Source organism: Salvia hispanica, chromosome 4 (assembly GCF_029641045.1).
Source record: "Salvia hispanica isolate PSC_SH4W2 chromosome 4, Shi_PSC_v1, whole genome shotgun sequence".
Taxonomy (NCBI): domain Eukaryota; kingdom Viridiplantae; phylum Streptophyta; class Magnoliopsida; order Lamiales; family Lamiaceae; genus Salvia; species Salvia hispanica.
Genome location: NC_142695.1, coordinates 18,336,527 through 18,350,910, shown reverse-complemented (window position 1 = coordinate 18,350,910; position 14,384 = coordinate 18,336,527). Strand labels below are relative to the sequence as shown.

Here is a 14,384-nt window from a genome sequence, read left to right as displayed (position 1 = left end):
ATAGCGAGACCAATGACGCAACAACTCAAGAAAGGAGTCAAAGTGAATTGGACCCCAGAGTGTGAAGCAAGCTTTCAACTCTTGAAGGAGAAATTGACAACCGCGCCAGTGTTAGCTGTGCCCGAATCTGGAGTGAATTACGTAGTCTACACCGACGCTTCGAAGGTTGGACTAGGATGCGTGTTGATGCAAAATAACAAAGTGATCGCCTACGCGTCACGACAATTAAGACCACACGAGTTGAACTACCCAACGCACGATTTGGAGTTAGCAGCAGTGGTACATGCCCTAAAGATTTGGAGACATCATCTCTACGGAGTGAGATGTGAAATCTTTACGGACCACAAGAGCTTAAAGTATTTCTTCGAGCAGAGAGACTTGAATATGCGACAACGAAGATGGCTCGAACTAGTGAAGGATTATGATTGTGATATCAACTACCACCCCGGCAAAGCAAATGTAGTGGCAGATGCTTTGAGCCGAAGAGATCATTCGCAAATAGCTACCTTCCTAACGGAAGATGAGAGCTTGATAAGAGAGTTTAGTAAAATGCGATTAGAAGTGATAAGAGCACCTGAAACAGTGGAAGGAAGAGTTGCCACTTTGGTGGTTAAACCAGATCTGAAGACGAGAATTGTTGCAGCGCAACGAATGGATGCGGAACTCGAGGAAATCCGAGTTGAAGTGAGAACCGGCGAATCCGGAAAATTTAGTGAGGAGTCCGACAACGCCCTCACCTTTGAAGGAAGGTTGTGCGTGCCAAACAACGAGGAACTCAAGAACGAGATTATGAGTGAAGCTCATGAAACTCCATATACTGCTCACCCTGGAAGTACGAAGATGTACCAAGACTTGAAAAAGTCCTTTTGGTGGAATGGCATGAAGAGAGATATCGCGGCATTTGTGGAACGTTGCTTAGCATGCCAACAGGTGAAAGCACTACATCAACGACCGCATGGAAAATTACAACCACTGGAGATACCCGAGTGGAAATGGGAGCATATCGCCATGGATTTTGTGACGGCCTTGCCAAAGACCCTAAGTGGGAATACCGCAATTTGGGTGATTATAGATCGACTCACGAAGAGTGCGCATTTCATACCGATTCCGGTAACTCATGGATCGAGCAAGTTGGCTCGTATCTACATAAAGGAGATTGTGCGATTGCACGGGATTCCAAAGACAATTACATCCGATCGTGACCCGAAGTTCACATCGAAATTTTGGATTAGTCTACAGCACGAGTTGGGAACGCAATTGAATTTTAGTACGGCTTTTCACCCGCAATCTGACGGGCAATCCGAGAGGACGATTCAAACTCTCGAGGACATGTTGAGAGCCGTAATACTCGACCGCGGTGGAAGTTGGGAGACCGTACTACCGCTAATCGAATTTGCATACAATAACAGCTTCCAAGCAACAATCAACATGGCGCCTTATGAAGCCTTATATGGAAGAAAATGTAGATCGCCGCTCTACTGGGATGAAGTTGGCGAGCGACGGGTGCTAGGACCCGATGCAGTCGAGGAAATGATAGAAGTCGTACGACAAATTCGTGCGAGGATAAAGGAAGCCCAGGACAGACAAAAGTCATACGCTGACGTCAGACGGACCGACTTACAATTCCAAATCGGTGATAAAGTTTTTCTTAAAGTGTCCCCATCGAAAGGGATAACACGTTTTGGTGTTAAAGGAAAGTTGAAACCACGTTTTATCGGGCCTTACGAGATTCTAGAAGGAATAGGACCCGTAGCCTATCGATTGGCTTTACCGCCAAGTCTTGCAAATGTGCACAACGTCTTTCATGTATCGCAGTTGCGAAAATATGTGTTTGATCCAAAGCATGTGATCCACTACGAAGAAGTCGCGTTGAATTCCGACTTAAGCTATGAAGAGAAACCCCAAATGATCTTGGACCGGAAGGTTCAGAATTTGAGAAATAAATCCATTGCTAGCGTGAAAGTGCTCTGGAGGAACCACGAGTATGAAGAAGCCACATGGGAGCTTGAGGACAAGATGAAGGAACTGTACCCGGAACTTTTTCCATGAGGTACCAAATTTCGGGACGAAATTTCTTTTAAGGGTGGTGGAATGTAACGCCCCACTTTTTCAAACCCTAATTTTCGGGTTATAAAATTTTTTGCATTAAATGCCTTAAATGCTATGATATGTGAATTATTTGATGATTGATTAATTACATAGTGTCTATGTGACCTAATTGCATATGTGGATATTTATTGAGTTGAATAGTCAACTTGTTGAAATGTTGACGTGGCTATTGAATAGTCAAAGATGTGGAAAAAATGACGTGGCCGTTGAAAGGTCAATACGATGAGAAAATGATGTGGAAGTGGAGAATTGCTTGAATTGAATATGTGGATATTTGAGGTGGAGAAATATAATTGTGGGAGAATAATTATTTATTTTCCTAAGGGATGAGTGAGAAAAATAATAGGAATATTATTTTAAAAGCATGTGGAATTTTCGGCCCTTTCATTATTGGAGAAGAAATAATATTATTCTTGGATTTAATTATTGTTTGGGATAATTATCCAAATTAAATCCAAAGTCCAAATACTCTAATTCCTACATGGAATTTTCGAAATATTCACCTTTGATATTCATGAGATTTTCGAAAATCTCATCTAGAAGGGAGAGGGATTATTTTTATTATTTTATTGATCCCTTATTTATTCTATTCCATGAATAAATTTAAATATGCTAAAATATCCTAGCATATCTTACCATATCTTGCCATATCCTAATTAAATTAGGATTTGATTCAATTCTTGTGGAGAGAAGCCAAATACACGCCTACTTCCTATTTTAATTGGGGAGTATTTTATTTTATTCTTGCTCCGTGATATATTATTCTACTCCGTGAAATATTCAAATTTAATCATAGGCTATTAAAATAGCCTACAAAATTCGAATTCCCCTTTCTTCTCAACAAAAATAACGCCACTTCTCCTCAAATCTCTACCATATCTTCCAAATAATTATTTATTTAATTATTCGGATATTATTTTTGGCACTCTATAAATAGGAGAGAAATCCTAAACCTAAATCATCACAAAATCGGCGCCTCCCACTACTAAAAACCGTCTCCTACTTCTCTCCCACTCTCTCCATAATTTCTTCAAGTTTCTTCAAGATTTCTTCATCAATTGAGAAGAATTCAAGTCAAATTCAAGAGATTATTGAAGAATCAAGACTAGTTCATTGTTTCTACCGTTCGTTCTTTTGGAAAAGGTACTTTAATTATTGATCTCTTCTTCTTCTACCGATTAATCGGTGATTCTTGAATCCACATGCATCTAGAACGAGTGAAAGGGGTTTTAATCGGTGAATTTTGGGAAAACAAGGATGTGTGTGCATGTGTTGTGTGTGTAGGTGCGATCGTGTGTGTGTGTGTGCACGCCTCGATCGGCGTGCACATGTGTTGTGTTCGTGTGCATGTGTTGTGTGTGTGGAACACTCATGTGTGATACGAATTATTGGTGATTTTGGAATGATTATGTGAATAAAAATGGTATGTTAATCATACTTCGATTTTGATATTGATGATTTTGAAAATAATCAAAGGGAAAAAGGGAAAACGTGAGGTCATGCATAATATTGATCCATGATTGAAACTGATTTGTGATACGCCTAATTTAAAGGTGATACTTCGCGCTCTCAGCGTGATAAACGAGGAGAAGAGAAATCTATCGAGCTAAACCTACGAGGTGGGCTTTCTTTTAAAATAAGGACATTGTCCTAAAATGATATTGATGAGAATGAAAGATGTGTTATCATGCCTTGATTTGTTTTGTCGTGCCTATCCCTCGTGGCTATGCCACTATTGTTATAATCGAATTCGGATCCTTGTAGAGCCGCAAACTCTACTTGGGTTAGTGTACACCAATGTTAGACCGAGAGTCAGCGTACGGGTTGGCCGGTCTAGTGACCTGGATTGCGGCCGCAGTCCTTGTCATGTAGAATGAGGATATGGTAAACGTCTATGAGAAAAATGGTTGCGCGACCGTGATATTTGAGAAAGAAGATATTTTGGTGCCTCGGGTCTTTCTAAAGTTAAAACCCCGATGGACACTCGAAAATGGCATGATAACGACTATATTTGTGATAAAACTGTTTTCGGCAATGAGCCCATTGAGTATGATTATCGTACTCAGCCCTGCATGTGTTTTCCTTATGTGCAGGTTGAGTGGTGACGAGCGGGCGGCGGTGTTGAGTAGAGAATAATAAGATGATCTGTTGGTACTTAAGGTGTCGTTGTGTCCTCATACATAGCCTCACTTCTTTCTTGGTCGCTTCCGCTATGCTATGCTATTTTTATGAAAACTTATGATCTTTTGTTGGGATAAATACTGTTATTTCGTGGGTATATTTTGGGTATAGAACACTTGGAAATATTTTGGAACCTTTGCTACTTTGGAGCATTTATGGTGATAGCCCTTTATTGGATTTCTTTGCTAAAGCATTAATTCTTTTCCTATTAAATTGTTCATTAAATGCTTTGGTGAAAATCTCTTTTCAAATGGAACCCTAGCCTATGATCTTTGATGCATTTAAGTTTGTTTAGATAACGATCGCCGCATTTATTATACCCTAGATGGGCGGGTCGTTACATGTCCCATTTTTTCTTTTTTGTCCGTCCGCCAATAAATGTCTCATTTTACTTTTAATATATTTGGTAAGTGGACTCTACATTCCACTAACTCATTCAACTCACATTTTATTATAATATCAATATATAAAAGTAGCTAGGTCTCACATTCCACTCACTTTTCTACCCACTTTACTACATATAAAGTTAAACAATTTCTTAAAACCGTGCCGATCAAATATGAGACATTTAATTATGAACGGGGGAGTAATAATTTATGTACTATCCCAATTATATCTTGACATGTGTTGAGTAACTAGCTCACTTGATCTCTATGTGCTAATTCACGTGCAACACTCCTTTATCCACAAGAGAAGAGAGCAATGCTTGGAGAGTCTGATTCATTTAATCCCTTTGAATTTTATTCCACTCTGAAAGTGTTATCCACTTCAGTTTGAAAGCAGTCCTTTCTAAATTCAACGTCACCAATGACCGCACGGCATTCACCATCATCGATTTCTCAGCCCTTGCATCTAGTTTTTTACAAGCCTGTGTTGTGCAGCTTGTGATATTCATGGGGTGCCAGAGAGAACATTATGGAGGGAATACCTTAAGCTCTTCGTCCATCCCAACTTCCATTCTCTTCGCCAACCCCAACTCTTGAGGTATAGTTATATTTTACCCTAAAGCTCGCTATTTAATACTCTCTTCATCCCTGAAAAGTACTCCCCCCGTCCCACAAAAGATATCATACTTTACTTTTTACTTTATTCCACAAAAGATGTCACATTTCCCTTTTTGGAAAAAGTTCTCCCTCACATGAATGTTATATTTTCTCTTTCTATTTAACACACAGAACAAAACCTCCTAAAATATTGTATCATCCCACAAATGTGACATTTTTTGTGGGACGGAGGGAGTACTATTTTTGTCATTTTAAAATTTCTTATTACTTTCTCAGTTATTAAAATTAAGAAACTAAAATTTCCTAGAAAACAAACATAGTCCAAGGGTATTTCAGATTTTATAATTGCTTTTCATCCGAATTTTGTTTTATACTAACATCTAAAGATACTTTAAGTTTAAGGACTAGTGGTGCTAATTATTGTTTCTAGGAACCGCCTGTATACAAACTCAGTTTAAACGCTACATATATAATCACTCTTTATTTTCATATAATAAAAGTGAATCGTTTAATTTTTTTCAAGGAAACATCTTAAAAAGATTAGCAGTTATTTTCTCTATCAATGAATAGGAGTCCCGTTTTTTTACATTTCAATTTATCTGCAAATAGGAGTCTTGGTTTATTTTTACTATAAATAATATATAGGCGCCACATTGCACTAATTCATTTCACTTACATTTTATTTAAAACTAATAATATATGTAAGTGACTCTCATATTCCACTAACTTTTTCTCACTCACTTTCTTAATATTTCTTAAAATTCATACAAAAAGGAAAATGTGAATCCTATTGGTGGATGGAGGGTGTATTTAAAATAGGAAAGTTAGTAAATATAGCCTTTAAAATCATTACTCCAGTCCCTAAATAAGTATTTTTATTTTTCCAATTTGATATATTCCATAAAATTAGTTTATACTCCCTCCGTCCACGAATAGGTGTCCCGTAATTACCATAAAATTAGTTTATACTCCCTACATTCCACCAACCCATTCCACTCACATATCATTTAAAACTAATATATACAAGTGGGACCCCTATTCCATTAACTTTCTTCCACTCACTTTTCTTAACATTTCTTAAAACCCGCACCGATAAGAAATGGGACTCATATTCGTGGACGGAGGGAGTATTTATTTTTGTCAAAGTTTTTTTGCTCATTTATGTAGTTAACCCCATTCTTCACCATTAATATTCAAATAACTTTTTTCTATTTTAATGCTTTATTAATTTTGCATTTCACGTTATCTCAAAAATCCTTATTTCAATGAAACGAAGAGAATATCTAATTAAGTTTTTATCATTTACATTTAATCAGTTTCATGTCCTAGCTAGTTGCACTTCACTATAGTATTATACTCCATCCGTTTCATAGAAATGGGCTATATTTTCTTTTTTGTCTGTCTCATGCAAATAGCCCATATCCATTTATGCTAACCTTTTTCTTCTTATTTTTTACTTTTTTTTATTTATGGATCCACTATCCACTTCACATTTTCAACTATTTTTTCGTCTTCTCTCTTACTTTACAAATTATGCATTAAAACTCGTGCCGAAATTAAATAGTCTATTTCTATGGGACGGAGGGAGTATTGGTTTCTAAGACAAGCCGAGGAAAAGGGTTATATTCATGCGTTAACTAAAATAGTCTTATAGTATCTTCATTGTCGTTGGTAAAGCAAAATTAGTCTTATAGTATTAAAAACAAAAAGTTGTTTTCCAATTTATTATTCATTTTTCATCTTTTCTACTACGTACTCCCTCTATCCCATAATAGATGGATTGTCAAACTTTCATTTTTAGTTTGGCCCAAACAAAATATCACATTTCTATTTCTAAAAAAAATTCTCTTTCATATTAATATAAAAATTATATTTTCAACGCAAACTTATTCAACATGGGCCGCTAGAGGAAATACATTATCTAGTTTAGGTACTACTCCCTCCATCCCGCTCAAGATGACACATTTTCCTTTTTAGTTTGTCCCAACTAAGATGACACATTTCCTTTTTTGGCAACTTTCTCTCTCCAATTAATACACTCAACCATTTTTTCTCACACCTATTAAAATATCCATCTTTCTTTATCTCTCCACTTTAATACTTACACCCACCTTCTCTCCCTCTAATTAAATACTTTAACCAATAACTTCTAAAATCCTGTGCTGGCTAAGTAACGTGTCATCTTAGCCGGGACGGAGAGAGCAGTAAATATGTGGATAGCTCTCTAGATTATCTTATCTAATTGTTGTCCTATCCAGCCAATATGTGGATAGCTCTCTGGATGATCTTATCTAATTTATGTCCTATCCAATGACATCTTGACATGTGTCCACTAGCTTAGTAGCTTTCTATGTGAAAATAAAATTCTTTTTCAATTTAAGATACTTATTTTTCTTTTTAATTTGTCCCAATTAAGATGATACATTTCTTGTTTTGGAAACTTTATCTCTCTAATTAATACATTCAATCAATTTTTCTCACTCATATTAAAATATTCATCTTTTTTCTTACTTTATTTTAATACTTACACCTACATTTTCTCTTTCCAATTAAACATTTTAACCAATAATTCCTAAAATTCCGCACCGACCAAAAAATGTGTCATTTTAGCCGCGGGACGAGAGGAGTACGTTATCAAATCTAATCTATTAGCTTGCTCTCTATTTGTCCGTGAAATTATTATCTTATCTAGTTTATGTGTTATCCAATCATATCTTGACATGTGTTTGACTTGCTCATTTGTTATATTTTAGTGAAAATATTACATTATCGAATTGATGTACTCCATTGTTCTAAATTAGTAAACGTACTTTTTTTTGGCACTTAATGTTAAAGCTCAAATTAGTTACTCATTTCGTTCCCTCATAGTTAAGGTGGAACTTTTCAGCACAGAGTTTAATAAATAGATATTGAGTGTGTTAAATAAATAGTAGATACAAAAATAAGAGAAAGAAAAAAGTAGAAAGTGAATAAAGTAGAGAGAATATGTAAAAGTGAGTAAAGTAAGAGTAAGAAAAATTTTACTATATATAGAAATGACTCAACTATAATAGAATTTTCTGAAATAGAAAAATGACTCAACTATGAGGAAACGGAGGGAGTATATTTTAATGAAAATATTACATTATCTAATTTATGTACTCCATCGTTCTAAATTAGTTAATGCATTTTTTTGGGCACTTAATGTTAAAAATTAAGTGAAAAAATAATAAAGTACTTAAAAAAGATGAAAAGTATGAGAGAGAAAGAGAGTAAAAGAAACGGGAAAATAAATTTTTTGCTAAAAGTATTCTCCAAAAAATGCTTATTATAGAACAAGTAGCATGGAACGGAGGGAGTGACCAATGAGTGGATACCACTCTAGCTCTCTATATATTCGTGAAAATATTATCTTATCTAATTTACTCCATCGATCCCTTGTTAATAGATTCATATTCGAATCATTTTGGAGGTCCTAAGCCAAGTGAGTCATTTTCTTTTTTGGTGTTCCCTCTCTTGCTTTTTCATTTCTATTTTGCATAAATCTTACTTTATTATCTCCAATTAACTGAACAAAACCCCATTTTCTTATATTTCATGCCCAAATGAAATGTCACATTTAGTGAGGCACGGAGGGAGGTAGTATATACTTAGATATATACTAGCAAATGATATCTTGGCATGTGTTATATGGCTGATTGTCTTTATATACTTCCCTTCCTTTACCAAAAATAGTAAAGCCTGTGAGCTAGTTCACACATGAATTCAATGGGATCAGTTGTTGGAGAGTCTGAGTCATTTAAGCACTTTGAATTCGATGACACTCTGAAATTATTATCAGATTCATCCACCTTGAAAGCCATCCCTTCCAAATTCAACTTCCCCAATGACCGCACGGCTTTCACTACTGATTCAATCCCAATCATCGATTTCTCAGCCCTTGTTGGCGGCGATCCTCATCAACGATCCAAAGCTGTCCACGACCTCGCCACAGCATGTCGGGATTGGAGTTTCTTCATTGTAAGATTGATACTATATAATAATACTTTCTTCAGTCTCACCATAAATGACTCGTATTCCTTTTTTGAAATAAGTGATTTATTTTGTTGGCAAAATATAAAATTATTCCTCTCTCTTATTTTATTATATCTCCACTTTATTAACCTAATCATCACTCTCTTAAATTTTGTATCCAATAAAATGTCTCACTTATAGTAAGACGGAAGGAGTAATATTGTTGTTTCTTGTTTAATGTTTACTAAAATAATTACCACTAATTTTTTAAACGAATGTGCAGCTTGTGAATCATGGGGTGCCAGAGAGATTGATGAGTGAAATGTTCAGGGAAATGGTAGAATTTTTCAATTTGGCTGATTCGGAGAGGAAGCAATATGAAGCCAAGAGTGCCTCAGATCCTATCAAATGTGGAAATTTCAGCGTCGCCAACACTTCAAACCAAAGCTTTACATTATGGAGGGAATATCTTAAGCTCTATGTCCATCCCAACTTCCATTGTCCTCACCAACCTCAATTCTTGAGGTAAACTATAAAGTGGTTAAAATATAGTTAAGGAAAATGAGACTCGCTTTATCAGAGAGAAAAGGTTATCGAAAATAAATAGTGACTAATTTTGGTGGATCTCGAAAAATAGAAAAATGAAAGTTTGGAATTTATAGTTATGTTATATATGTTGGTAGGGATGTGGTGCAGGAATACACCCATATGATAAGAGTATTAGCTAAGAAGCTAATCGAAGCAGTATGTGAAGCCCTAGAATTGAATCAACGTGAAGTGGATGAAATGTTGAAGATGGAATCGAGTTTTCAATTACTTGCAACAAATTACTATCCACGTTGCCCTCAGCCGGATCAAGCCATCGGCATTCCGCCCCACACTGATGCAGGTCTCTTCACTCTCCTCATACATAACGGCGTCGCCGGTCTTCAAATTGAGCACGACGGAAAGTGGTTCAATGTCGATTCTCCTAAGAATTCTATTTTGGTCAACGTAGCTGACCAACTTGAGGTATAAATTCTTCAATTGAAAAGAGTCATTAGGTGACTATGTTGGGTATTAATGGTACTCCAAGATTGACTCACAAATAGAATTTTATTAAACACTCGACAACAGTGTACGAAACACCAATACGCAACATTGTGATGTACAAAACACCAACACAACACTACGACTCTTGAAAGACACAACTCACAAGAACTCGAGGACACACCCCTATCTCTACGAGGACACACCTCGCACTCACAAACACACACGTACACGTACACTCTCACTTAACTCTCTAATTGTGTACAATACACATAAAGGCCTAGTGTCTATTTATAGGAGTTCTAAGTCGGTAACAACCGACATTCACAAAACTAGATAATTCTAGTGGCACATCTTCAACCTAAGCCTAATAATTTCATAATTCCTAAGACTAATTCGGTGACATGGAGCTAGATAATTCTAGCTCATTTCATACTTCTCGATTGTTCTATAAGTCGGTAGAGACTTCTCAATAGACTAATTATGTTTTTGTTTTGTTTGTATAGATATTCACCAACGGGAGGTGTAAGAGTTTGAAACACAGAGCGGTGTTGAATGAAGAGAGAGATAGAATTTCGATTGTGTTGGCGAATGGTCCCTCAGGGGAGGCGGTCATCGGACCGGCGGCGGCGCTGGTGGAGAAAGATGGGGGGCCAAAGTATTATGCAATGAAGTATGAAGACTACGTGGAGTCGCAGCTCACTAAATCACGTATCGATGGAAAATCCATGTTGGAAAAACTGATGATATAAGTGAAACGAGCATGTCGCATTATATATTTGGGCCAACTTAATAATCACACTAAGATCAAGCACGCTTCTAGTAATTATTAATTAATAATTAATCACTCCTTCTGTTTCCACTAAAAATGTTTCATTTTTCTTTTTAATTTATCTTAATCAAAATATCAAATTACTAAAAATAGAAACTTCATTATCTCTATTTTAGGAAACGTTTAATTTTTAATAGGACAAACTAAAAAAGAAAACGTTTCATTTCTAATAGAACAGAGAGAGTACAATCCCACATATTACGGAATGATCATGTTCTAAAAGCTTGCTACGTGTGCACTGGCGGAGCCACGGTTGGGCAAGGGGGCCCTTGAACCCCAGCCATTCAAATATGTCTATATATATATTATGATTTTGAGTTGTTTTCTATGCCTCGTTTGGACTTTAATTTCTCTAGCAATTATGCCTCTTTTGGACTTTAATTTCTCAAGCAATTTTATATAATCTAATAATTTTATTTTATGCTGTAAACAATTTTTCATCTTAATTTTCTCTAGTATAAACTTATAGCTATTAATTTTGTATAAATATTTTATTTATAATTATAAAAATCTAGAACAGAATAAAGTAATTCTTTAATTTCATAAATATATAAATACTACTCCTTCCGTCCCAGTTTTATAGTCACATTTTTCCATAAAAGTCCGTCCCACATTTATAGTCACATTTAGAATTTTCTATATTTGGATATAAAATTTTACCCCATTATTCACTAAAATTACACCCAAATGTCATTATCAACACAAAAATAAACCAAAACAAAAATAAAAAACCAAGAAGTCAAAAAGGGACTCACCTTCAACCAACTCACTTCATTTATTACACACTCTATCATCTCACTTCATTTATTACACACTCCACCATCTCACTCCTCCATCTCACTTCATTTATTACACACTCCACCATCTCACTTCATTAATTACACACTCCACCAATTCCTTAAAACTCGTGTCATAACTAAATGTGACTATAAATCTGGGACGGAGGGAGTACTATATATTATTGGTAAAATCAGTTTCAATAGTACTATGATCTTTATTATAAAAATATTATTCTTTAACTTTTTCGATGTCAACATTGTTATCGTATCTCCAAATTTTCTATTACTCATCCTCTAATTATTTACTCATTTTCTATCTCTAGCGTGCAACACGCTACTTATGTCAAAGCTATTTCCGTGTCGTTGACATGGAAACACTCAACAAATTTTAATATAGTAATTTGGCCTCCCCAGGATTCGGGTCCCGGGGAGCAGATCACCTCCCCCATATCATACACCATTTGCTACCCCACCAATAAAATAGTGACATGTATTTACTTTTTAAAATAATTAAAAAGAGCAAAATCCTATGTGGCGTCTTCTTCACAAAATCAAATCTTGTATACTATCGTCAGACATTTCATCTTCATTTTCACTGAATTGTTATCTCACCTCTGAACATCAAATTGACGCCCTAAAAAATGCAAAGGACCAATCTAGCTGCCATCTTCTAAATCTCCAACCGACCCGGTGGTGCACCAGCGGCGGGGGCAGCAAGCTGTAGTACGAGCGTCCAACTTCCCGAGAGCAGACCGAAACTTAGGGATTGCGATAGGACGGGGAGGAAGTCGTAGTTGGTTGCGGCGAGGAGGGCGAGCTTCCTGATGTTGACGACGGATTGGATGGGGATATCTGTGAGATGAGGTGCCGGAAGAAGAATCCGAGCAACCAGTCAAGCGGCAGGTGGGAAAGTGGCTGCCATTAGGTGGAGATCGAATCGCCGGTGGCGATTTGCAGTATAACCATATGTACCCGTGATTCGAGTTGATACATGAGTCCTGTCACGGGAAGCCTGACAACTTGGCGTTAAAGTCCTGTAATCCTCAGTTGGAACCAAAAATTAGTTCGGAATGTCTACTAGAACAATTTAGAAAAAACATACTCCCTCCGTTCCATAGTAATAGGGGCGTTTTTCTATTTCCGTCCGTTCCATAATAATAGAGTCATTTCCTTTTTTAGTAAAAGTCAACACATTTTTCCACATCTACTTTACTCTCTCTTACTTTTTTCTATCTTCATCTCTCTACCTTTTTCATTTTCCACTTTATTCTCTATTTACTTAACTCACCTAACACAATTTTTCTTAATCTCTGTGCCAAAAAGTTTTGCCTCCATTACAATGGAACGGAGGGAGTAGTACTTAAGAAAAACTCTACCAAGCTGTATAAATCGGATTTCATTGTGAGCCGACCCGCTCCTGAACAAGATTTTAAATGAAAACTAGCAAAGTATTATTTGAGGCACCAAGCGCTACAACTTCAGAAAAAGGAGTAAATTTGCATTTGAATATTGTGATTTTGTTTCATGATTTGGATATCTATGCAGGTTTGATTTTATTTGGAAATAAGTTTAATTTCACTATGTTTCGTAGCTTGCTTTTAATTAATTGTTCCAAGATTTTAATTTCACTCTCGTCATTTTGATGTTTAAGAGGTGAGATTATCAGTACAAGGAAGATGAATGCGTTGACTATAGTTTGTGACGAAGGAATTTGCTTGTTTTTTACTCCCTCCGTCCCGGCTAAGATGACACATTCCTTAGTCGGCACACGAATTTAGGAGTTATTGGTTAATGTGTTTAATTGAAGAGAGAATAAGTGGGTGGAAGTATTAAAATAGAGAGAAAAAGAGAAATGAATATTTTAATAGGGGTGGAAAAAAGTGGTTGAGTGTATTAATTGGAGAGATAAAATTGCCAAAAAAGGAAATGTGTCATCTTATTTGAGACAAACTAAAAAGGAAAAAGTGTCTCTTTAAGCGGAATGGAGGGAGTAATATTTTAAAGAGTACATGTCAGTATTTTATTGGTGGAATAGCAAATGGTGTATGATCGCTCCAGTTAAAATCCTAGCTCCGTCACTGTACGTGTGCCTCTCCAAATTTGCCAGATCAATGCTACTAATCACTATTTGATGAGATCAAATTTAGTGGTCCATCAATAAAACTGGAAAGGAAGTCAATTATGAGCGGCCAAGATATTAATAAATAGCATAATTTTTCGTCATTTTTTGGTTCTGTTTTTTTAGCTATAAAATAAATAGAGACAGTTTAACATATTGATCGAGTAATAAATTCTTTTTTTAAGAAAATATTGCCCAAAAAATTCAATCAGATACAATTATGACACCCTTGATGCGTAACACTATTATAAGTCAAAAAAATAACTTTCTTATACTCTCTCCGTCCGCCATTAGGAGTCTTATTCATGGGCGGCACGGGTTTAAGGAAGTGTTAAGAA

General features: G+C 36.0%; 1 protein-coding gene across 1 annotated transcript; it reads left to right on the top strand.

Moving 5' to 3' along the window:
- The first annotated feature begins 8,765 nt into the window (after window positions 1–8,765).
- On the top strand, window positions 8,766–11,185 carry LOC125196938 (2-oxoglutarate-dependent dioxygenase 19-like). The gene is made up of 4 exons (XM_048095604.2): window positions 8,766–9,293; window positions 9,571–9,812; window positions 9,971–10,298; window positions 10,823–11,185. The coding sequence occupies exons 1-4, from the start codon at window positions 9,033–9,035 to the stop codon at window positions 11,066–11,068; spliced, it is 1,077 nt and encodes a 358-aa protein (XP_047951561.1). The 5' UTR covers window positions 8,766–9,032; the 3' UTR covers window positions 11,069–11,185.
- Window positions 11,186–14,384: the final 3,199 nt, after the last annotated feature.